We start from the raw sequence: 24,363 nt of genomic DNA, 5'->3' as shown, positions 1-24,363 counted from the left end.
TCCACTAGTTTCTAAAAATAATTTATCTTTTTCAGTTTGATTACATGGGCTCTGATATAAAGGTTGTAACGCAGAAGGTTATTCAGATAATTGGCTTTGTTAACACCGTAAGTTTTTAAAAACTATTTTATGTATTTTGTAAAACTATAGGTAATATATATGAATTGATGTGTATAGCATTTTGCTGTGCTGTTAAAATTCTCATAATCAAAATACTGAATCAAATATCTTGTATGTATTTTTGTGGAAGTTTAATGTTCAAATTTATTTAAAATTTATTATTATTATTTTTTAGATGTTTTCCCAGTTAAAACTGACTGTTGTAATATCTTCCATAGAAATTTGGTCAAATAAAAACAAAATCTCTACTACAGGGAATCCTAATAATATATTATCTAGATTTTTAGAATGGAAATACAAACATATCTTCCGACCTCATCAGGTTGCATACTTATTTGCGTGAGTACAGTATTCCATATTTGTGTAGCATTAAAGGAAAACCCAAAATGATTTCATATGTTAATTATGAAATATAAGCATTTAATGAATAAATACTGTGTTCTTTAAATTTGATAGACACCACGGGATGGTAAAAACATGAAAATTAAAAGTCCTTGTCCTCAAGGAGCAAATGTTGGTTGATACTTAAAAACTTTTATCAACTGACATAATATTTCAAAATTACATAAAAATACTGAAATAACTAAGGGAGATTAATTATGAGTGATATAATTTCTTTGATTTCCTTCATCTTATAAAGTTATACTTGCTCTCATCTGATTTTTTTAATAACATGAATACATGGAATTGTTACATGCTCTAGCATCTAATGCATAGAAAAATCTAATCATCTTTAATGAATAAAGTGAATAAGGAGGTCACAGAAAATTTAATTTTTAGGGCTATAAATGTGCAGGGAACCAGAATAAAAATGTAAACAGTGCAATAGACTTTTGCATAAATTATTGGACCTTATCCTTATTATATTTCCAGATGTTTAATTTAAAACTTACAAAATATTGAAATACTCTTAACATTGATGGTTTGAGAAAAATGTATTTAAGTAGTTTAATTCAGAGTAACATAAGGCTTAGGACACAGTAGTTGTTTAATAATGTTTGTTGCTATGAAAATGTTTGTCATTAATTATATCACTCTTACATGCAATTCTGAGGAAAATTATTATTTTTTAGCTTCAAGAAATATCCTAGTTTTTTAGGAGCCACATTTCCTGGAAAAATATGCAATAAAAATTTTGCTGTAGGAGTCGCTCTGGTATGTAATTATTTTCCAGTTCCTCATTATTTCATGTTTCAAAATTTCCTATATATTGTGGAGTGTGAATAAATATATTATGTAGTCTACTCATCCTTTCATGGTTTTTTATATTACTAATTTGGAGCATAAATATTAAACTGTATGTAATTGTTTTTAAAAATAGAGCATTTAGGGGCTCTTGGGTGGCTCAGTCCGTTAAGGGTCCAACTCTTGATTTCAGCTCAGGTCATGATCTCACGGTTGTGAGATCAAGCGCCACATTGGGCTCCATTCTCAGAGGGGACTCTGCTTGAGATTCTCTCTCTCCCTCTCCCTCTGCCCCTCCCCTCCTCTCTCTCTTTCTAAAATAAATAAATAAATCTTAAAAAGAAAAAAATTATAAATTGAACTGATTATAATGTCATATTGTTTTTAAAAAACATATTTGACCCGAGTAAATATTTAATTGTTTGGACAGTAACACGCTTGCTTCAATATTTATTACATAACCAATGTAATTTTAATGTTAATTATTAAACATATTAGCTTTTCTCCCAACACGAATAATTGGTGTAAATTCATGTGCTTTTTTTGTTATGTGAGTGTTACTTTTTCTATTGTAAAGTAATTATTTTATTATTGCATTCAATTCTTTAGTATATGTTTGGGATGAGCAGACTGTTGGAGGAAGAAACAGCCATTAAATATTCATAATTACTGTTTTCTGGCAAAAGTGAGAATGAGCTCCTACTACAGAGTTATATTCCTTTTGCAACAATTTGTATAAAAAAGTATGGAAAGGAACTAACTTGAGAATACTCCAGAGAAAGAAGTCTGCACTTTTATGCTGAGCCAGGAATACAGTTGGTTATGTTTTAGTAGCATGTACAATGAAGCAAATTGTTATTGACAGATTACATATTTAAAATCAGTTCTGAGATGTACTTGTTATCATTCCTATAAACTACATACTGATTGATTAGATAAATCCAAAACCAGTTCTGGGGGTTGTTACCATGGCTAGAGAACAATCAGACATTTCATAGAGATTTGTTTTTATTATCAGTCCCTGCTTTTGGTCTTCCCTCAGCCAAAGCTTGAGGAAAGTCCATCAGAAATTGTCCAGGTCTTCATCACTGTTAATTCTTGAAAACAATGTTTCATTGCTGAGGACTAATTTTTAGATTATGCTGTGTGTGTGTGCATGTGTGTGTGTATGTGTGTGTGTGTGTAAAGCAAATAAACCAGGTCATAAAAATTATTGAATATAAGTGGATAGTATGTGTGTTTTCCTGATGCCATCCTTAAGACTAATTTTGATTGGAATTTTTATAAGAGAATTTTGTAAATATAAGAGATAAATATATGAATTAAGCAAGAATGCTATAAAAATATCAGTATAAAATTAAAATATAAATGTAAAAATAAATTATTTTTATTTATACTAGCAACAGTTTGAAGATTGGGTTTCAGAAAGATAGCTACCAATCATAATATTCTAAACTTTTTTTTTAAGTGAAGAATTGAAAAAAATTAAAGTTAAGAATTACTTCCTTGAGGGGCGCCTGGGTAGCGCAGTCGTTAAAGCGTCTGCCTTCAGCTCAGGGCGTGATCCCGGCGTTCCGGGATCGAGTCCCACATCGGGCTCCTCCGCTGGGAGCCTGCTTCTTCCTCTCTCACTCACCTGCTTGTGTTCCCTGTCTCACTGGCTGTCTCTCTGTCACATAAATAAATAAAATCTTTAAAAAAAAAAAAAAGAATTACTTCCTTGAATATGGTGGCTTTATTAAGTGTCATGAAATCAGGATAAAGTCCTCCAACTTTGTTCTTTGTCAATACTATATTGTCTGTATATAACTTTGCATTTTCATATAGATTTTAGAATCAGGCTTTCTGTTTACACACAGGCTTACTTAGATTTTGATAGGGATGGTATGTAATTTATGAATGAATTAGGGGAAATTTGTTATAACAACATTGGATCTTCCAGTGTCCACTAACATGGTTTATCTCTCCATTTACTGATCTTTTAAAAATTCTTTGTAGAGCTTTCACATTTCCTGCTAAATTTATTCATAGCTATTTTATATGTCCTGATGTTGTCATAACTGGTATTGATTGTTTAAATTCATCTTCCAATTTTTCACTGCTAGTGTATATATGTGGTCTATTTTGTACATATAACCTTGCTGAATTTATATATGAGATCTATTATTTTTTCCAGCTTTAATGAGATATAATTGACATAACATTGTTCAAGACGTACAGCATAATGATTTGATATATGTATGTTGTGAAATGTTTTCAGTCAGGTTAGTGAACACATCTCACACAGTTGCCGTGTGTGTGTGTGTGTGTGTGTGTGTGTGTGATAAAAACCCTTGAGATCTACTCTTTTAGCAACTTTCAAGTATACAATACAGTATTGTTAACTATAGTCATTACACAGTACATTGCATCCTCAGAAACTAGCAGTTCATACCCTTTAACCACTTTCACTCATTCCCACCCCTAGCAACCAATAATCTGTTCTCTGTTTCTTGGAGTTGTGCTAGACTCCACATATGGCTGTGCTAGACTCCATATATATGTGAGATCATACAATATTGTCCTTCTTTCTCTGACTTATTTGACTTGGTGTAATGTCCTCAACATTCATCCATGTTGTCACAAATGGCAGAATTTCCTTCTTTTTTATGACTAATATATATACATATATATATATATATATATGTATATATATATATCTCACAATTTCTTTGTCCATTCGTCTGTCAGTGGACACTTAGGTTGTTATCATATCTTGGCTATTGTGAATAGGGCTGCAATGAACATGGGGTACAAATATCTCCATGAGACAGAGGTTTTATTTTTTTCCAGATATATATACCCAGAAGTGGAATTGATGATTCATATGATAGCTCTATTTTTGATTTTTTCAGGAATCTCCATACTGTTTTCCGTAGTGGTGGTACCAATGTACATTCTTATCAGCAGGGTACAAGGGTTCCATTTTCTCCACCAGCATTTATTATCTCTTGTCTCTTGATCATAATCATTCTAGTAAGTGTGAGGTGATATCTCTTGTGGTTTTGACTTGTGATTCTCTGATGATTAGTGGTGCTGAGCTTGTATCTTTCCATATACCTGTTGTCCATCTGATATCCTCTTTGGAGAAATCTTTATTCAGGTCCTTTGACCATTTCTCTCTCCCTCTTTTTTTTTTTTAAGGTTTTATTTATTTATTTGAGAGAGAGGGGTGGGGAGGAGCAGAGGGAAAGGGACAAGCAGACTCCATGCTGAGCACAGAACCCAACATGGGATGATCTCACAACCCTGAAATCATGGCCTGAGCCAAAATCAAGAGTTGGATGCCCAACTGATTGAGCCACCCAGGCACCCCCCTTTGACCATTTCTTTATCAGTTGTGAGTTCCTAATATATTGAGAATTCTTACTTGGGTTTTGGTAGTGAGTTCTAAGAGTTTCTAATATATTTTGTGTATTAAACCCTTATCAGATCTATAGTTTGAAAGTATGTTTTTTCCTAATCTCTAGGTCGCCTTTTCATTTTATTGATTGGTTCTTTTGCTGCACAGAAACTTTTACATTAATGAAGCTTTTGTTGTTTGTGGTTTCGTTGTCATATCCATAAAATCATTGCCAAGACTAGTGTCAAGGAGATTTTTTTCACCATGTTTTCTTCTAAGTTTTATGATTTCATTTCTTACATTTAAGTGTTTAGTTCATTTTGAGTTAATTTTTGTTAAGTGGTGTGAAATAGGGGTCCAGTTTCATATTTGCTTGTTTCCAATACTATGTTAAATAAAAGTAGTAGGAATGGGATCCTTGTCTTTTTTGTAATCTTAGAGGAAAAGTTCTCAGGTTTTCATCTTTGAGTATGATAACTGTGGGCTTGTCAAATATGACCTTTATTAATAAGGTATGTTCCCTCTATACCCACTTTGTTGAGAGATTTTAATCATAAATGGATGTTGAATTTTGTCTATTTTCTATTCATTGTCCCTAGTTTCTTGTTTCTTTTTTAAATCTTCCCCTCTCTTTTTTTGCCTTCTGCGGTTTTAATTGTGTATCTCACAGGATTCCATTTCCTATCCTCTCTTAGCATATCAATTATATTTTTTAAAAAACTCCTTAAGCAGTTGTCCTAGAGTTCATAGTATACATCTACAACTAATTTGGTTGTAGTCTAGTTTGAATTAACTAGACTAAACTAACTGAACTAAAGTAGAACTAATCTTGTTTATTCTCATCAGGTATTGGAAGACATACAGACATGGTAATGACAGTCATGCAGGAAGAAGTTTAACTTACAGTTCCCTAGAAACAGAAGGCATGCCATGCAGGGGCCATATGAGTGGCCGTGTGAGGGTTGTTCAGGCAGCATAGGGAACAGGGGGGAAATGTGGACAAGAGCCTCTGTTGTTTCTTTAGGGAAGAACGGGTAAGGCAAAGTAAACAGTCTTAGGATTGACTAGTATGACTAACTTCAGTGGGCTTTTTGCATAGAGGCTGTACCTAGTTTTCTGGTACCTGTCTCTGATATGATTTTGGCAGGTGAAGAGTGGCCTAGAGTATGTGAGCCTGATAAAGGGGTGGTGTGGCATGGCGTGTGGTCTCTAGGTTGATTTGTTTGCATATGAAAGGCATGCTTTCAGGTAAGTTGTTTACTGTCTTAATTGGGTAACTCTGGGAGGGACAGTCTAGCATTGGAAAGGCCCCAGATATCAAAGCATCACAATACAGAATATCAAAGCCATCATTAATACAATTAGCCCATTAATTCAATTTGATTCATATTACAAAATTTTAGGAGTAATAAAAGAGGAGACTTTTACAGAGTAGGGCATAAATTGTGCGAAACAGCATAGAAAACATTTTAGTATGAGAGTAAAAGGGAGAAACATAGGTAGAGGTATAAGGAATAAGGCCTTGTAGCCCAGTGCATAACTAAATTAAGCACCTCATATGTAATGAGTCTTTATATACATGAAGGCAAGACATATCACGGATGATGGATACCTTCTCTGAACTGTTCTTTACTTGCCACCTGCTTACAGTGCAGTAGCCTGGGTCATCAGGAACCTATCACTTTTTTTAAGACTACTTTTTAATAACAGTTTTAGGTTCACCACAAAACTGAGGGGAAGGTACACAGATTACCCATATACTACCTGCCCCCACACATGCACAGCCTCCCCCATTATTCACATCCCTCACCAGAATGGTATATGTTTTAGTAAGGATGAGCCAACATTGACCCATCAAAATCACCGAAAGTCCATAATTTACCTTAGGGTTCAATCTTGGTGTTGTACATGAGCTTGGATAAGATGATAGGTATCCATCATCATGGTATTATTATAGGAAGTGTTTTCACTGCCCTAAAAATCCTCTGTGTTCTGCCTATTAATTTCTCCCCTCCCTGCCTGCAGCCAAGGACCTTTTTATTGTCTCCACAATTTTGTTTTTTCTGGAATCTCATGTAGTTGGAATCATATAGTACGTAGCCTTGCCCTTTTCACTTAGTATATGCACTCAAGCTTTCTCCATTTCTTTTCATGACTTGGTAGCTAATTTCTTTTTAGTGCTGAATAATATTCTATTGTCTGAAATGTGCCACAGTTTATTTATCTGTTCACCCACTGAAGGACAGCATGGTTGCTTGCAAGTTTTGGGAATTATGAATGAAGCTTCTTTCAACATCTTTGTGTAGAAATTGGAAATGATCTAAAGGAGAACAGTAATACCTACTGAGGATTATTAATTTCCTATTGCTATGTAACCAGTTATACCAAAACTTAGCAGATTAAAACAATACAGTTCTGTGGGTCAAGAATCTAGGTGGGTGAAGTCAAGGTGTCAGGTAAGGCTGTAGTTATCTCGGGGTTCAACATGGAGAGGATTTGCTTCCAGACTTAGTCATTTGGCTGTGGCCGACCTCATAAAATCTGTTTCCAAACTCGTGCGTGTAGGCCTCTCTACAGGTCTACTTCATGATGTCATAGCTGGCTTCGCCTAGAGAGATTGAGTGAGACTTAGAATCCAAGAAGTCAGTCTTATTTTTTCTTTTAATTTTTTTTCTTCTACCACATCCCACAGGAAACCAAGAATTCAGTCTTTTTATAATCTATCTTAGAAATGATGGCTATCTGTTTTGCTACATTTAGTTAATTAGAAGGGAGTCAATAAGTTCAGCCTATACACAACGGAGTAGGAATACACAAGGGCGTGAATGCCAGGAGGCAGATACCACTGGGGCCCATGTTAGAGGCTGCCTACTACAAAGAGAATGTAAAATTGACTATTAAAATAAGAGATTGAAGTCATTTTGTTTAGAACAACTCAAAGAAGGAATACAGTATGGTGTTTGAGACTCTATTAGCTAAGGTAGCTGGTGTTGTCCTTAAGTATTAGTATTTTGAAACTAAACTATTGAGTTCACTCATCCATGTTTAATAGTCTATGATCCACATGCTTATATAACTCTGCTACAGTTGCGTCCACATCGGCATCTCGGATGCATTGATTTTAAAAATGAGTGTTATGTACTAGTTTTTTATTATAATATTATTTAGCATAGTGTACACTAATTTTTTATTATAGTAAATTTATTATAGTATAGTGTAGGATTTTTAGCTAACTCTTTTCTTCTTTCTTATATTTAGTATCCAGAGGGTTTATCCTTGGAGTCATACACTGTAGGTATTGTGCAGTTGCTGGGCTTTAATCTGGGATTGAGTTATGATGACCCTGACACTTGCTATTGTTCCAGAGATGTTTGCACAATGTCACCTAAAGCAGTGTAAGATAATTTTATTTATTGTACATATTCCTTTAAAAAGGTTTTTTTGGTTGGTTTTTGTTTCTTTTGTTTTGTTTTGTTTGTTTGTTTTTTGGGTTTTTTGTTTTTTGTTTGTTTGTTTGTTTTTTTTTTTTTTTTGGTTAGGAGCTTTTATACTTCTATTAACCAAACAGAATTAATTAACAGTTATGAAACTCTATACCCAACAACTACAAAATACATTTGTTTCAAGTACAATGGAACATACACCAAAATAGCCCCGACACTCTCTCAGGCCTCTTCATGCCTGGTGAAACTCTCTTCCTCCTTCCTACATTCTGGAGTCTGGCTTCTATTTTTTCTCCCCTGGCCAGACTGAAAGCACCCTCTAGGGGAAAAGCCATATGAATTGTGTAATTTCAGTGACTTAGCATAAAGCTAAATGCTTTGATATTTGCATTTGAAACTGGCATTGTACAATATAAGGATGAACAGTATAATTCATATTAATAATTAAGATTTTTTTTATTTAGAAAGACATTAAGTTGTAAATTAATAACACCATAACCCATTGAGAGAGAGACTGCTGAAGAAAGGAAAAAACTTTTAATTTTAGTGCCATTAGTAATACATTTTCCCTGCTTTTTTCCATTTTGCTTGGGTTCCCACAAATTATGTGGCCAGTCCTGGTTATCCACACCAAGACTTGGTGTGCTCAGTATGTTCAATTTGAATCATTATAGTTGGTATGTAGTATAACCTTATACTGGTTTTAATCTGCATTTCCCTCTAAGCTAATGATATTGAATGGTGTTGAACATATTTTCAGCTTAATAGCTTTGTATATCTTCTTTAAGGAATATCCTATTCGAAAATTTTGTCCATTTTTAAAGACGAAAATAGAGATTTTCACACTTTTATTGAGTTGTAAGAATTGTTTATATATTCTGGTTATGAATTCTTTACCAGATACATGATTTTCAAGTATTTCTTCCTTATAGTGCTTTTTATGAGAAAAAGTTTTAATTTTGTTGAAGTAAATTTATCAATTTTTTTGTGCATCATGGTTTTATAGCTCTTATATTCAGTTTTATGATATATTGTGAGTTAATTTTTGTATATGTGTTTAAGTTCATTTTTATTTTTGCTATGTAGATTTCCAGTTATTCCAATGCCACTTTTTGAAAAGACCATTCTTTCCCCCACTTAATTGCCTTGGCAACTTTGTCAAAATCAATTGACCATAAATGTATGGATTTTTTATTGGAATCTCTATTTTATATCCTTAATCTGTATGTCTACCCTTATGGGAAAGTATACAGTTTTTATTACTGTAACTTTATACTGCATTTTGAAATCAAGTACTGTAAGTCCTCACATTTTTTTCGTCTTTTCAAAATTGTTTTGGCTATTCTAGGTCTTTTGCGTTTTCATATAATTTTATTATCAGCTTTCTGATTTTTATGAAAACTCCTGCTAAGATTTAGGTAAATATTCCATTGTTTAATTGCATAGGCCAATAATGGGAGAATTGTCATCTTAACAATGTCAAGTCTTTTGATCCTTGAATATGATAGATGTCTTTATTAATTTGGGTCTTCTTTAATTTTTCTCAGCAATGTATTGTTTTTTACACTTTACATTTCTTGTACTTGTTTTGTTAAATCTATCCTTAAATTTTTTTTTTACTATTAAGATTAGCATTGTTTTCTTAATTTCATTTTCAGATTTTTCATTGCTAGTTCATTTTATGTACTGCCAATCCAGTGGAAGTCTTTTCTGGTAGGCAGCTTACTATTACTGGGTTCCCCGGTCAGTATTAGTCTGGCCCAATACCTAATCAATATGGGGTTTCCTCTGAGAAGGACATGAGGTGCAGCTAAAACAGTATAGGATAATTTACAACCCTTTTCTGCTGTTTTCCTGTGATACAACTGTGTAATTTCTGGCCAGGGGTTCCATCTTTAAATAATTTGTAAGTGTTTAGTTTCTACACAACTTTATCATCTGCCAAGATTTAAAAATCACATTCTCTGCTCCGTTGTTGATGCTGGATCCATATTTAGTTTTATAAGCTTATGCTTGTTTTAGTTTTGTTTTGAGTTTTTGGCTCATGAATTTTATTTGTTTGTTGATAAGAAATATGAGAGTGGAGTGTTAATAAATTTCAGTTTAGTTCTGTAATGTCAAGAATTTAAAAATTAAGGGACATCTGTATGGCTCAGTTGGTTAAGCATCTGACTCTTGATTTTGACTCAGGTCATGATCTCAGGATTATGAGATTGACCCAGGTCCTATTCCACATTGGGTGTGGAGCCTGCTTAAGATTCTCTCTCTCTGAGAAAGAGGTCAGGGTGTGTGTGTTGGGGGGGAGAAGTTAAGATGGTAGAGGAGTAGGGGTACCCTGAGATTGTCTCGTCCCTCAAAAACAGCTATATAGTTATCGAATCATTCTGAACACCCAAGAAATCAATTGGAGTTCTGAGAGAAAAAAATCTGCAAGTCTACGAGTAGAAAAGTGACCACATTTTGGAAGGTAGGAGGTGTCTAAGTTCACTTGGGGTAGATATACCTGTGGATCCAGCAGTGGGGAAGGAGCCTGCTTACGGCTGCTAGTTCAAGGTATTAGAAGCTGCAGAGCACAAAACCTGAACCTTTGGAAATTTGCTACCATCTTGAATATACCTGGCTTAAAGGTGCTCACGTTGAGAAGAGGGATGGAATCCCAGGAGTGACAGGGTGGTTTGAGGATCCCCTGGGTCACCGGAAGAATGGGCGGTGCCTTGGTGATATGCTGTTTCCAGGCATGGGAGCCAGGAAACCAGAAGGGAGCAGTTGGTCTTCGTGCTGACTTTCTGCTCTCACCTGAACTACCTTATAGTCACACGACCACTTTCCTGGGACTGGCCAGCAAGTATGGTGAGACCCTCCCCAGGAGAAACAGTGCAGGTCCCCACTATAGGAGTCCCTGAAATTTGGAGTTTTGAAACTTGGTCGCTTGCCTGAGATAAAACGGCTGAGACATGGGCAGGATGAACATAGGGTTCAGATGGAAACAGAGGACACAAGTAGGGTGACTGATTACTCTTCTGTCAGGGTTCACTGAAGAATAGGGGGTGCGAACTTTCAGCTCAGATGCTAGAGAACAGGACACAGCAATTTTCATCCTCATAATCAGTGCTGGAAGCCTTCAGGGAATAAAACAGCACCACCTAGTGAAGGCCATGACCACGTACACCTACCTCTGCAGCCTCCTTGTGCCCTGGGGACACATTCCCACAGAAACAAGTCAGCCTGAGAATCAGCACAGCAGTCCTTTCCTCCAGAAGACCAGCACAAACAAGTAGCTCGCACCAAGATTTTTAATCACAGAGTGCTGCATGCTTTAGCTCTAGGGGAAATAGGATGTAGCTTCCTTTTTCTTCTTCTTCTTCTTCTTCTTCTTCTTCTTCTTCTTCTTCTTCTTTCTTCTTTTCCTTTTTAAATCTTTTATTTTTTAATTTTTATTTTTACATATATGTGTGTGTATATATATATGTAAATTTTTTCTTTATTTTCACTTTATTTTATTTTATTTTTTTTATTTTGGGACATAGACTGTTTAACAAGCAGACCAAAACACACCCAGTATCTAGTTTTTTGTTTTTGGTTTTGGTTTTCTTGTTTGTTTTTTTTTTCTTTTTCTTTGTTTTACTTTGTTGTTGCTGTTTGTTCTTTCTCTCTTTCTCTCTCTCTCTCTCTCTCTTTTTTTTTCTGGGCAAGATGATGAGATGGAGGAATTCACTCTAAAAGAAAGAACATGAGGTAAAACTCATGGACAGGGATTTAATCAATACAGATATAAGATGTCTGAACTAGAATTTAAAAGAGCAGTTATAAGGATACTAGCTGGGAAGACACTATAAAATCCCTTACTATAGAGATTGAAGAAAAATCTAGAAAGGCCAAAATTAAAAATGCTATAACCAAGATGCAGTTCCAAGTGGAAGCCATAAACACAAGGATGGATGAAGCAGAAGAGTGAATCAGTATAAAATTATGGAAAATAAGGAAGCTGAAAAGAAGAGGGAGAGAAAACTATTAGGTCATGAAGGTAGACTTAGGGAACTCACCAGTTCCATAAAGGGAAATTATATCCATACCATTCGAGTACCAAAAGAAGAGCAGGGAAAAAGGGGCAGAAGATTTCTTTGAACAAATTATAATTGAGAACTTCCCTAATCTGGGGAAGGAAACAGGCATTCAAGTCTAAGACTCACAGAGAACTCCTCTCAAAACAAACAAAAACAGGTCAATAGGATGACATATCATAGTGAACCTTGTAAAAACCAGAAAGACTCCACCCAGAAATTGATAGAACTCATACAGGAATTCAGCAATGTGGCAGGATACAAAATCAATGCACAGAAATTACTTGCATTTCAATACACTAAGAATAAGGAAGAAGAATGAGAAATCAAGGAATTGATCCCATTTACAATTGCACCAAAAACCATAAGATACCTAAGAAGAAACCTAACCAAAGAGGTAAAGGATCTGTACTTTGTAAACTATAAAACGCTTATGAAAGAAATTGAGGAAGACACAAAGAAATGGAAAAACATTCCATGCTCATGGATTGGAAGAAAAAATATTGTTAAAATGTCTATACTACCCAAAGCAATCTACATATTCAATGCAATCTCTATCAAAATAAAACCAGCATTTTTCACAGAGCTGGAACAAACAATCCTAAAATTTGTATACAACCAGAAAAGACCCTGAACAGCCAAAGTAATGTTGAAAAAGAAAAGCACAGCTAGAGGTATGACAATTCCAGACTTCAAGCTGTATTACAAAGCTGTAATCATCAAGACAGTATGATACTGGCATAAAACAGACACGTAGATCAATGGAACAGAACAGAGAACCCAGAAATAGACCCTCAACTCAATGGTCAACTAGTCTTCGACAAAGCAGGAAAAAATATCCAATGGAAAGAAGACAGTCTCTTCAACAAACGGTGTTGGAAAAATTGGACAGCCACATGCAGAAGAATGAAACTGGACTATTTTCTTACACCATACACAAAAATAGACTCAAAATGGATGAAAGATCTAAATGTGAGACAAGAATCCATCAAGATCTTAGAAGACAACACTCACAGCAACCTCTTTGACCTTGGCTGCAGCAATTTCTTGCTAGACGTGTCTCCAAAGGCAAGGGAAATAAGAGCAAAATTGAACTATTGGGACTTCAAGATAAAAAGCTTCTGCACAGCCAAGGAAACAGTAGACAAAGCTAAAAGGCAACCTATGGAATGGGAGAAGATATTTGCAAATGTCTTATAAGTTAAAGGGCTAGTATCTAAAGCATATAAGGAACTTAACACCCCAAAACCAAAAAATCCAGTCAAGAAATGGGCAGAAGATATATGAACAGGCATTTCTCCAAAGAAGACATACAAATAACCAACAGACATGAAAAAATGCTCAACTTCACTCAACATCAGGGAAATACAAACCAAAACCACAACCAGATACCACCTCAAACCTGTCAGAATGGCTAAAATTAACAAGTCAGGAAACAACAGATGGTGGGGATGCAGGGAAAGGAGAACCTCTTACACTGTTGGTGGGAGTGCAAATTGGTGCAGCCACTCTGGAAGGCAGTATGGAAGTTTCTCAAAAAATTAAAAATAGAACTACCCAGCAATTGCACTACTAGGTATTTATCAAAAGGATATAAAAATAGTGATTTGAAGGGGCATATGCACCCAAATGTTTATAGCATCAATGTCCACAATAGCCAAAATATGGAAAGAGCTCAGATGTCCATCAATAAATGAATGAATAAATAAATGAATGAATAAAGAAGATGTGGCATATATATATATATATAGTGGAATATTACTCAGCCATCAAAAAGAATGATCTTGCCATTTTCAAGGACATGGATGGAACTAGAGGCTATTAGGCTAAGTGAAATACATCAGTCAGAGAAAGACAAATATCATATGATTTCACTCAGATGTAGAATATAAGAAACAAAACAGATGAACATAGGGAAAGGAGAGGAAAAATAAAATAAGATAAAAAAGAGAGAGGCAAACCATAAAAGACTCTTATCTGTAGAAAACAAACAGGGTTCCTGGAGGGGCAGTGGGTTGGAAGATGGGGTAACTGGGTGATGGACATTAAGGAGGACACTTGATGGAATGAGCACTAGGTGTTATATGCAACTAATGAATTATTAAATTCTATCTCTGAAACAACACATTGCATGTTAAGTAACTTGAATTTAAATTTAAAAAATCATATTAAAAAAATGATCCTCTCTCTTCTCCCTTTGCCCTTCCCCTGCTTTCTCTCTCTTTGGAAAAAGAACTTTAAAATTAGAAAATGGACTGGTTAAAAATACATAAAAGCATAATTCATAGTTCATGAAAGTATAATTCATTTTTGTATATTGACTTTGTGTGGTACAAACTTGCTGAACTCATTAGAATTTTCAGATTTTATTTGTTGATTCTTTAAAAATTTCTGTGAGCAAAATTTTGTCATCCATGAAGAACACTTTTATTTTTTCTTTTTCATCTATTTGTATGTAATACCTTTTTCTTGCTAATTGAATTTGAAATAATTTCAGTCCAACTCTATTGATGTGGTGAGAGTGGATATCTTTGCTTTGTTCCCAATCTTAAGGGAAAAGCATTCAGTTTTTCATCATAAGTATGATGTTAACTATAGTTTTTTTCTTTAATAAATGTCTTATCTTCCGAAGTAGTATCTTTCATTCCCTTGTATATTATGTTGTTTTTTTCATCGTTTCACCATTCCACTTGTTTCATAAATTGTTTTCCTGATGTTCATGCTTTTTGCCCCTAACAGGCTGTTGGTCTACTTTTTACTACATACCTATTACCTAAAAGAATGCTCAGTAAATATGTTGCAAACAGTGACCAAATCAGCTCAGTGTATTTTCTCACTATTTCATTTTATCCTTTGATTACTGATTCTATTTCTTTGCTGGTTATGGATCTGTTCAGGTTTTCTATTTCTTCCTTTTTCAGTTTTGGTAGTTTATATATTTCTAGGAATGTATCCATTTCTTCCATACTGCCTAATTTCTTGGCATATAATTGCTCATAGTGTTCTCTTATAATTGTATCTCTTCAGTGTCAAACAACAGGTTTTTATTTCAAACATTCAATTATGTTGAGCAAAAGCTCTAAAATGTACTATTAAAATTAATACAAACATGTCTACATTGTCATTAAAAGAATTTTATTATATTAAAAAAATAAAAAATGTGTTAAATACTGAGGCTTAAAACTTAAAATTCAATTGTTTGACATGGGGAAAGTAAATAAAATGAACACAGTTCTTAATGTTTAAAGATTAAAGTTCACAAGATAGAAAAATAATAGGTCTTGTTTAAAACAGGATGAAATGCAATAAAAAGATTTTTTATTTTTTTAATTACAAGAATAGGTGAAATTTAAAAAGTATGGTAAAACATTAGTATGTTTTAAATGCAATGAATATTTTTTAAATGTGGTTATTTTTTCCATAATGCAATAATTTTTGTCATATCCATTTTTTAAAAATATTTTAGGCAGTCTGGGGGTGTAAAGGAGTTTAGCACCTGTACTTTGGATGACTTTAAATACTTAGCCTCCAATTCTGGCTTTGAATGTCTTCAGAACATCCTTCCTGAAGTCCCAGTTTATAAACAAGCACAGAAGAAGGTATGTGGCAATGGAAAATTGGAAAAAGGCGAAGAGTGTGATTGTGGCACTGTAAAGGTTAGTAGAATTTTTTTCAATTTTTAAAAATTTCCTATATATGTGTATATAGGTAAAAAATGTGTATATATGTGTATAATAGGTAAAAAAGAAGACGAAGACCTTGTCTTTTAGAAAAATAAATTTGAAAAAGACCTTCTTTGGGGAAGATGGAAGCCTTTAAATTTCCTAATTTTGCTAATTTTTGAAGTGGACAGCAAAAGCCTTTTGGATAACGTTTACCTTCATAGATTGCCTTCTGACATTCTTTAGTGTAACTGTCAATTCCAAACTGTCAATTACCACAAAGGTTGTCTAAAGAGTTGAAGAAATATATCTTTAAAAACAAGCAGTAACAGGGGCGCCTGGGTGGCTCAGTCTTAAGTGTCTGTCTTCGGCTCAGGACGTGATTGCAGAGTCCTGGAATTGAGCCCCACATCAGGGTCCTCCGCTGGGAGCCTGCTTCTTTCTTTCCCACTCCCCATGCTTGTGTTCCCTCTCTCGCTGACTGTCTCTCTCTCTGTCAAATAAATAAAATCTTTAAAAAATAAAACAAGCAGTAACAAAAACAGGAAAATCTAAAGGCAATAAACTGTTACCAGTGAAATAGTAAAATGTATTGTTTGCTATGTAAAGCGAAAAGCTTTCTATTGACAGGTGATGCCAATTAAAAGTATTTTTTTTAAAATCTGTCACCTGTAGAAAATATAAAAATGCAGAACAATGATCGAACTGAAAGAAAGATGAAAGAGGAGAGAGGACGTATTGACAATAAAGTAAAATAGTCATATGAAAACTCTCAGAGATAGCCATTGTAAAATATGAAACATTACTAAAAATATTAATATATATTCTTGTATTAATATATAAAATATTAATATTTATTCTTAAAATAAATAATATATAAAATAAATAATATATAAAGATATACAATACATTATATATTGAAGTATTATATATTATAACTATGTATATATTCCTATATATATATATATAGGAATTACATGGCCCTGGAACACATTTAAAAGAAGAAAGAAGCCGGAGGAGAGTTTACAATTGAAAAAATTGCAGCTGGAATTAATAAGGATTGTGAGTGTATGTCTTTCTAGCCTAAGAGAGCTCCTCTACCTCCGCAGCTGTGGCAGAATTAAATAGCTGTGGAAAATTGCAGCTCTACTGATTCAGTATGAGAGAGAACAGATTTCAGAGATAGGAACCACTGGAAATTTAAGAGGAAAACCCTGAAAGGGAGAGAATTGTGAACGTGGTAAAACCTAAAATCTGATGATTAATTTTACACATATTTGGCTGACTGCTAAAATATGTGTGGCCCAGAAATACCTCATGGTGCAAAAAATGCAGGGTGAGACCCTTGAAACACACAGGTGCACCAGGTGAGCACGATGAGTTTGAGACTGGGACTGCAACTGGAAATTAAAGAGGAATCTTAAGAAACAAGGAAATTACAGATAGTTTGTACTCTAAGTGCTATTTCTACCTAAGTCCTTGGCTGAATGTCACATTACATCAGGGAATCAGGCTAAAAATTCAGCAGTTGGAAGCCATATGAGTTGAGCAGAGATAGCTGTGGCACTTGTAGGGGAGAAAAAGCTTACAGTTTGTTCCCAGGTTACTTAACACCCTAGTCGGCAAAAACAAAACAAAACAAAACAAAACAAAACAAAAAACATCCAGAGAACAGGTGAATACAGGCATTATATCATTCTATCTATAATGTTTAACTTATTAACCAAAAATTTACTAGACAGAGAATTAGGGGAATGTTAACCATATTTAGGAAGATATGCAGTTAAGGGAAACTGACTCTGAAAAGTCCAAGATAATGTATTTAACAGAAAAAGACTTCACAGTAATTATTTTGAATATATTAGGAGCATTAAAGGAAATTATGCTCAAATAATTTAAGGAAAAATTATCCTAGTGAGTGAGCAGCTAGAGAATTTCAACAGAAATGTGTTAACTATAAAAAATATATAAATTTAAAGTCTAGAAGTGGAAAGTACAATAAATGAAATAAAACAAAAGCAGAAGAATCAATGAACTTGACCAAAAGCAGAAGAATCAATGAACTTGATCAATAGAACAATAAGAACATATAATCTATGAAACAGAGAGAAAAAGAGTTGAAGAAAAATAACAAAACATTAGACACCTGAAAGGAAATATTAAGTACCCAGTGAAGGTGTAACTGGATTTTAAGATAAAGAAAAGAGAAAGTAGGTGGCAGAAAAAAAATCTGCAGGAATAATGCTGATTATTTTCCAAATTTGAAGGAAAACATTTACTTACAGATCCAAGATGCTCAGCATTATAACTGTAAGTAGATAGAAACAAAAAACTATAAGCAGATAGACACAAAAAAACCCCACTTCTATACACAGATTAATAAAACCCCCCAAAGTCCCAAGACAGAAAGAAAACTTAATTTCAGCCTGAAAAAAAGACACATTAGGTACAGGATACAATGATACAAAATATAGCTGACTTCTTATAACCAGTAATGGAGGTCAGTAGACTTTGAAAAGACAAACTAAAAGTGCTGAAAGAAAAAAAAGTCAAGAACCAAGGTATCTATACTCAAAGATATTATTCTTTGGAATGGAAGCAAATAAAGTTATTCTCAGTTAAGCAAAAACTGAGACAATATGTCACAGTAAGCTTGCACTACAGAAAATTCTAAGAATTTAAAATATTTTATGCAGAAGGGCCAATGCAGTAGATGGTCAGTCTGTGCTACAAGAGGATGAACACAGGAATTGGTAAATATGTGGGTGAATATAAAAAATTATGCTTTTTCTTTTCTGCTCCTAATTTTACTTACTACATTGTATATATGCACAGATATGTAAATACATATACTTATTCACTATGCATTCATATGTACATAATACACATATGTGCATATAAATATGTATTTACATGTGTATTTATGTACACATATACACATATATGTATGGGTATGTATGTGTTTATGTATAAATGCGTATAAACACAAATATACATACATATGCACATATACACACTTATGTGTATATACGTGTGTGTATATCTACATATCTACATCTATACAATAATAATAACATCACTATGGAAGTGTACATTGAAAAAAGCTTGCAAGGTTTCTATAATTTACCTGAAGAAAATCAGTATTAACTTTAAGTAGATTATGGTATTTAAAAGACACTTACTGTAAATCCTGGAGCAAATATTGAAAAATTATGCAGAGATATAGCTAAAAAAGCCAATAAAGGATTTATAAAAATACTTCTTCAACACAAAATAAGACAAGAAGGAAAGAATTGAGGAACAGAAACAAGATGAGATAAATAGAAACAGCAAAATAACAAATTGAAATACATGCATGTCAACAATTACATTAAATGAAAATAGGCCCCACACTCTAATCAAAAGGCAAAGGTTTTCACACTAGATAAAAATCGAGAAATAATCACAGGCTATCAATAAGAGATACATTTTAACCCCAATAATCTGTATCACAGAAAATAATAGAATGGAAAAGGATATAAAAAGCAAAGAGTAAATACAGGAGAGCTATAGTGACTATATTAATATATAAAATAAAAATAGAGTAATGCTTCAAAATGAAAAAAAGGATAAAAACATAAGGAGGATATAACAATAATAAATATATAAAGATTTATAAAAATATATTTACATATATACACACACACATTAAATCTTCAAATTTTATGAAGAGATCACTGGCAGAACTAAAGAGAGAAACTGACAAATCTATCATATTTAGAGATTTATTCCACATCTATCACTAACTGATAGAACAACTAGACAAAAAAATCGGTACGGATATAGAAGACCTGAACAATACTACCAATCACCTTAAAATAATGATATTTATAAGCCACTATATTTAATAGCTTAAATATAAAAATTCCTTTCAAGGGAACTTGGAATATTCATCAGGATAGAATATTTGAGGCATGAAATAAATCTAAACATATTTATTTTGTGTTGAAAATTAAATTAGAAACCAAGAATAATAAAATATCTTGAAAACCCCCCAAATATTTGGAAATTAAACTACCACTTCTAAATGGCCCTTGGCTCAAAGATAAATTACAAAAGCAATTTTAGGATAGATTTTTAACAGTATGCAAATTTAAACATAACTTCAAAATCAATGAGATTCAGTTAAAAAGTGTTACAAGAAAAATCTATAGCTATAAATGCTTATATTAACAAAAAAAGGTCTAAAATCAATTATTCAGAATGGTACTTAAAATAACTAAAATATTAGTCTAAGTTAAATCTAAAGCAAATAGAAGGAAATAATGCTAAAGATAAAAGTAGAAATCAATGAAATAGAAATCAGAGAATAAAAATCAACAAAAATGAAAGCCAGGGCTTTGAAAATAATCAATATACTTGATAAACATCTTGCTGTGCTGGTGGAGAAATGAAAGAAAAAAGAAATTCCAAGTATCAGGAATGAAAAAGGGTACATTACTTACTGCACATCCTACAAATGTTTAAAATAGGGAATATTAAAAAACTATTTTATGTAAATGAATTTGGCAATTTAGATGAAATTGCCAAGTTTCTTAAAAGACAAATTATAACGGATGTGAAAGAAGAGATCATTTGAATTTGTCTGTTTGTTTACAGAACTGTACACATAAAGACTGCTGTGAAGCTAGATTATGTGTAATGAAAAAGGGTAAACAATGTGGTTCCGGGGAATGCTGCACACTTGATTGCAAGGTAAGAGGCAATCTATTTTATAGAAACTCCGCATTAAATTTCTTGAAATACTTGTTTCAAAAAGATGAAAAGCATGTCAATACCCTCTCGGCCCTTTGCATTGTATTATATCCAAACACATTAACTTTAAGTAGTTACCCCTCTTACGCTTCAGTCCATTCAGTAATCTGTCATTTCCAGGATGCTTATGTACATAATGCCTGATGATTCTTCTCTCCTGAGTTGAATTCACATCTTTATACCTTATTACAAATCTTTCTTGTACCTGTTGTGATATTTCTGCAATCAACATACATCTGAAGCAACCGTCTTAAGGTCTTGTTTTCTTTTCTTTTTAGTTTAAATTCAATTAGCCAACATATGATACATTATTAGTTTCAGATGTAGAGTTCGGTAATTCATCAGTTGCATATAACACCCAGGTCTTATTTTCTAACACCATACCTCACATGGGGTCAAGAAGTTAGATTAGTTTGTTGTTGTTTTTGTTGTTGTTGTTGTTGTTAGCTAAATTCTTTTCACTATCTTCTGGTAAAGTCTGCTGTTCCTTTTCAATTCAGTTATTGTTATGATCAACCAATCCCTCTTTATTGAAAGTATTTAAAGAATTCCTGAATAATTGTCTTGTACCCAGGACAATTAACTGGAATCCCAAAGAAAAAAGAAACTGCTGAACAAGGTAAATGACACATGTCCATAAGATTGGAGTGAGAATACGCTTTTATCTTTAAACTTTTTTCCCCAAACATTACTGAGATATAAATGACACATAATGCTGTGTAAGTTTAAGGTGTACAATGTAATGATTTCATGTAAGTATATATTATGAAATGATTACAATAAGGTTAACACATTCATCATTTTACATAGCAAGAACATTCAACATTTAGTAAGAAACTTTCAAGTATACAATACATTATTAACATTAGTCACCATGCTGTACATTAGATCCCCAGACTGATTCATTTTATGGCTGAAAATTTGTACCCTTGACCAACATCTATCCATTTCCCCCACAGTTTTATTTCTTCCTTTCTGATTTGAATGCCTTTTAATTCTTTTTTTTTTTTTCTTGCCTAATTGCTCTGGCTAGGACTTCAAGTACTATGTTAAATAGGAGTGGTAAGAATGGACAACTTTGTCTTGTTTTTGATCTGACAGGTAAAGATTTCAGCTTTTCACTATTGAAAATTGTTAGTTCAGGCTTGTCATATATAGCTTTTATTATATTGATATATGTTTGTTCTATATCCAAACTGTTGAGAGCTTTTGTCATGAAAGTGTATTGAATTTTGTCAGATGTCTTTTCTGCATCACTTTAAAGGATTACATGAATTTTACCCCTATTTATATTAATGGGGTATACTATGTTTATTGATTCCTGTGTGTTGAATCATCCTTGCACCCCAGGAATAAATCTCACTTGATCATGGTATATGATACTTTTAATGTGGTGTAGAATTTGGTGCGTTAGTATTTTGTTGAGAATGTTTGCATCTATATTCATCGGGTTATTGGCCTGTAATTTTCTTTTCTTGTTACTTTCCTTGTTTGTCTTTGGTATCAGGGTAAAGCTGGCATTGTAAAATGAGTTTGGGAGTGTTCCCTCCTTTTTAATTTTTGGGAGAGTTGAGAAAGATTAGCATTAATTCTTTAAATATTTCATAGAATTCACCTGTGAAACCATTTACTTCTGGTCTTTGTTAGGAAGTTTGATAATAAATTCAGTCTCTTTACTTGTGTATGATTTGTTCAGGTTTTCCATTTCTTCATAATTCAGTCTTGCTAGGTTGCCTGTTTCTAGGAATTTATCAATTTCTTCTAAAGTGTCATGCAGGTTTGTAGGTAGATAATTGTTATTGTTATTGTCTCTTATGATACTTTGTATTTCTATGGTATCAATTTTAGTGTCTCCTCTTTCTTTCATAATTTTATTTTATTGAGTCCTGTCTCTTTTTCTTGTTAGTCTAGCTAAAGATTTGCCATTTTGTTTATCTTTTCAAAACCCAGCTCTTGGTTTAATTGGTTCCCCCCCCATTGTCTGTCTGGTCTCATTTCATTTATTTCTGCTCTGATCTTTGTTATTTCTTTCCTTCTACTAACTTGGGGCTTAATTTATTTTTCTTTTTTAATTCCTTTAGGGATAAAGTTAGGTTATTTGAGTTTTTTTTTTTTTAATGTAGGCATTTATTGCTGTAAACTTACCTCTTAGAACTGCTTTTCCTATGTCCCTATGTTTTGGTATGTTGTTTTTTTGTTTGTTTTAATTTTGTTTATTTTAAAATACTTTTCTGATTTCCTTTTTTCCCCTTCTTTGGTCCATTGGTTTTTCAGGAGTATGGTGTTAAATTGCAAATTTTGTGAATTTTTCAGTTTTTTTCCTGAGGTTTCATACCATTGTGTGTGGAAAAGATATTAGATATTATTTTAGTTCTCTTAAATTTCATAAGACTTGCTTCGTGGACCAACATACATTTTATCCTGAAGAATGTTCCATGTGTGTTTGAGAAGAATATGTATTTTGTTCTTGTTGCACATAATGTTCTATATAATTTAAGGTCCATTTGGTCTATAGTTTTATTCAGGCCTGCTATTTTCTTCCTAATTTTCTTTCTGATTGATCCGTCCAGTGTTAATAGTAGGGTATTGAAGTCCTCTACTATTATTGAATTGCTATCTATTTATCCCTTCAGTCTGTCAATATTTAGTTAAATTTTTAGGCATTCCAATATTTGGTGCATATATAGTTACAACAAATGTTATATTCTCCTCACATTTATTTATTTATTTATTTATTTATTTATTTATTTATTTATTTATGTGTGTGTGTGTGTGTGTGTGACTGATGTGTTTGAAAGTCTATTTTATCTGATTTAAGTATAGCAAACCCTGCTGTCTTTTGGTTATCATTTGCATAGAATATTTTTTTCTTCCCTTTATTTTCAGCCTATGAATGTCCTTAAAGGTAAATTGAGTTTTTTGTAGCCAGCTTATTGTTGGATCTTGCTTTTTATACATTTTCCGCTCTGTGTCTTTTGGTTAGAGAAAATCCATTTACGTTTAATTATTGATAGTTAAGAACTTTGTATTGCCATTATGTTAATCATATTCTGGGTTTGTTTGTTTTAGTTCTTTTTTCCCTTTAATCCTCTCTTGCTATCTTCCTTTGTGATTTATTTTTTGTAGTGGTGTGCTTTAATTTGTTTCTCTTTACCTCTTGTGTGTCTACTCTAGGTTTCTTTTCTGTGATTGTCATAAGGCTTACATAAAATATTTTATAGATATAATAGTCTATTTTTAAGTTTTTATTTTAATTCCTGTCAGTTAACATATGGTGTTATATTAGTTTTAGGTATACACTGTAATAATTCAGTATTCCAGTAGTTCCATACATCACCCTGTGGTCATCACAATAAGTGCACTCCTTAATTTCCATCACATATTTAACCCATTGCCCTACCCACCTCTCCTCTGGTAATCATCAGTTTGTTTTCCATAATTAAAAGTCTGTTTCTTTATTTGACTCCCTCTCTTTCTCTCTCTCTTTCTCTCATTTTTTTTTACTTTTGCTTGTTTGTTTTATTTCTTAAAGTCCACGTATGAGTGAAATCATATGGTATTTGTCTTTCTCTATCTGACTTATTTCATTTAGCATTATACTCTAGCTCCATCCATGTCATTGCAATGACAAGATTTCATTCTTTTTTATGGCTGAATAATATTCCATTATATATATATAATATATATATAATATATATAATATATATATCCATTAT

General features: G+C 33.0%; 1 protein-coding gene across 1 annotated transcript in view; it reads left to right on the top strand.

The window, feature by feature from the left end:
• Positions 1–24,363, top strand: part of LOC103659148 (disintegrin and metalloproteinase domain-containing protein 5-like) — a 163,794-nt gene that overhangs the window by 27,096 nt on the left and 112,335 nt on the right. Inside the window, exons 5-10 of the mRNA XM_040643170.1 lie at positions 36–107; positions 296–459; positions 1,194–1,275; positions 7,946–8,082; positions 15,658–15,847; positions 20,492–20,587. Coding sequence (XP_040499104.1) covers positions 36–107; positions 296–459; positions 1,194–1,275; positions 7,946–8,082; positions 15,658–15,847; positions 20,492–20,587 — 741 coding nt within the window. The remainder of the gene's footprint in view (positions 1–35; positions 108–295; positions 460–1,193; positions 1,276–7,945; positions 8,083–15,657; positions 15,848–20,491; positions 20,588–24,363) is intronic.

The sequence above is a fragment of the Ursus maritimus genome, unplaced genomic scaffold (assembly GCF_017311325.1).
Source record: "Ursus maritimus isolate PB19 unplaced genomic scaffold, ASM1731132v1 scaffold_28, whole genome shotgun sequence".
NCBI lineage: Eukaryota > Metazoa > Chordata > Mammalia > Carnivora > Ursidae > Ursus > Ursus maritimus.
The sequence above is the reverse complement of the archived record's forward strand: the minus strand, read 5'-3'. Positions and strand labels throughout refer to the sequence as shown.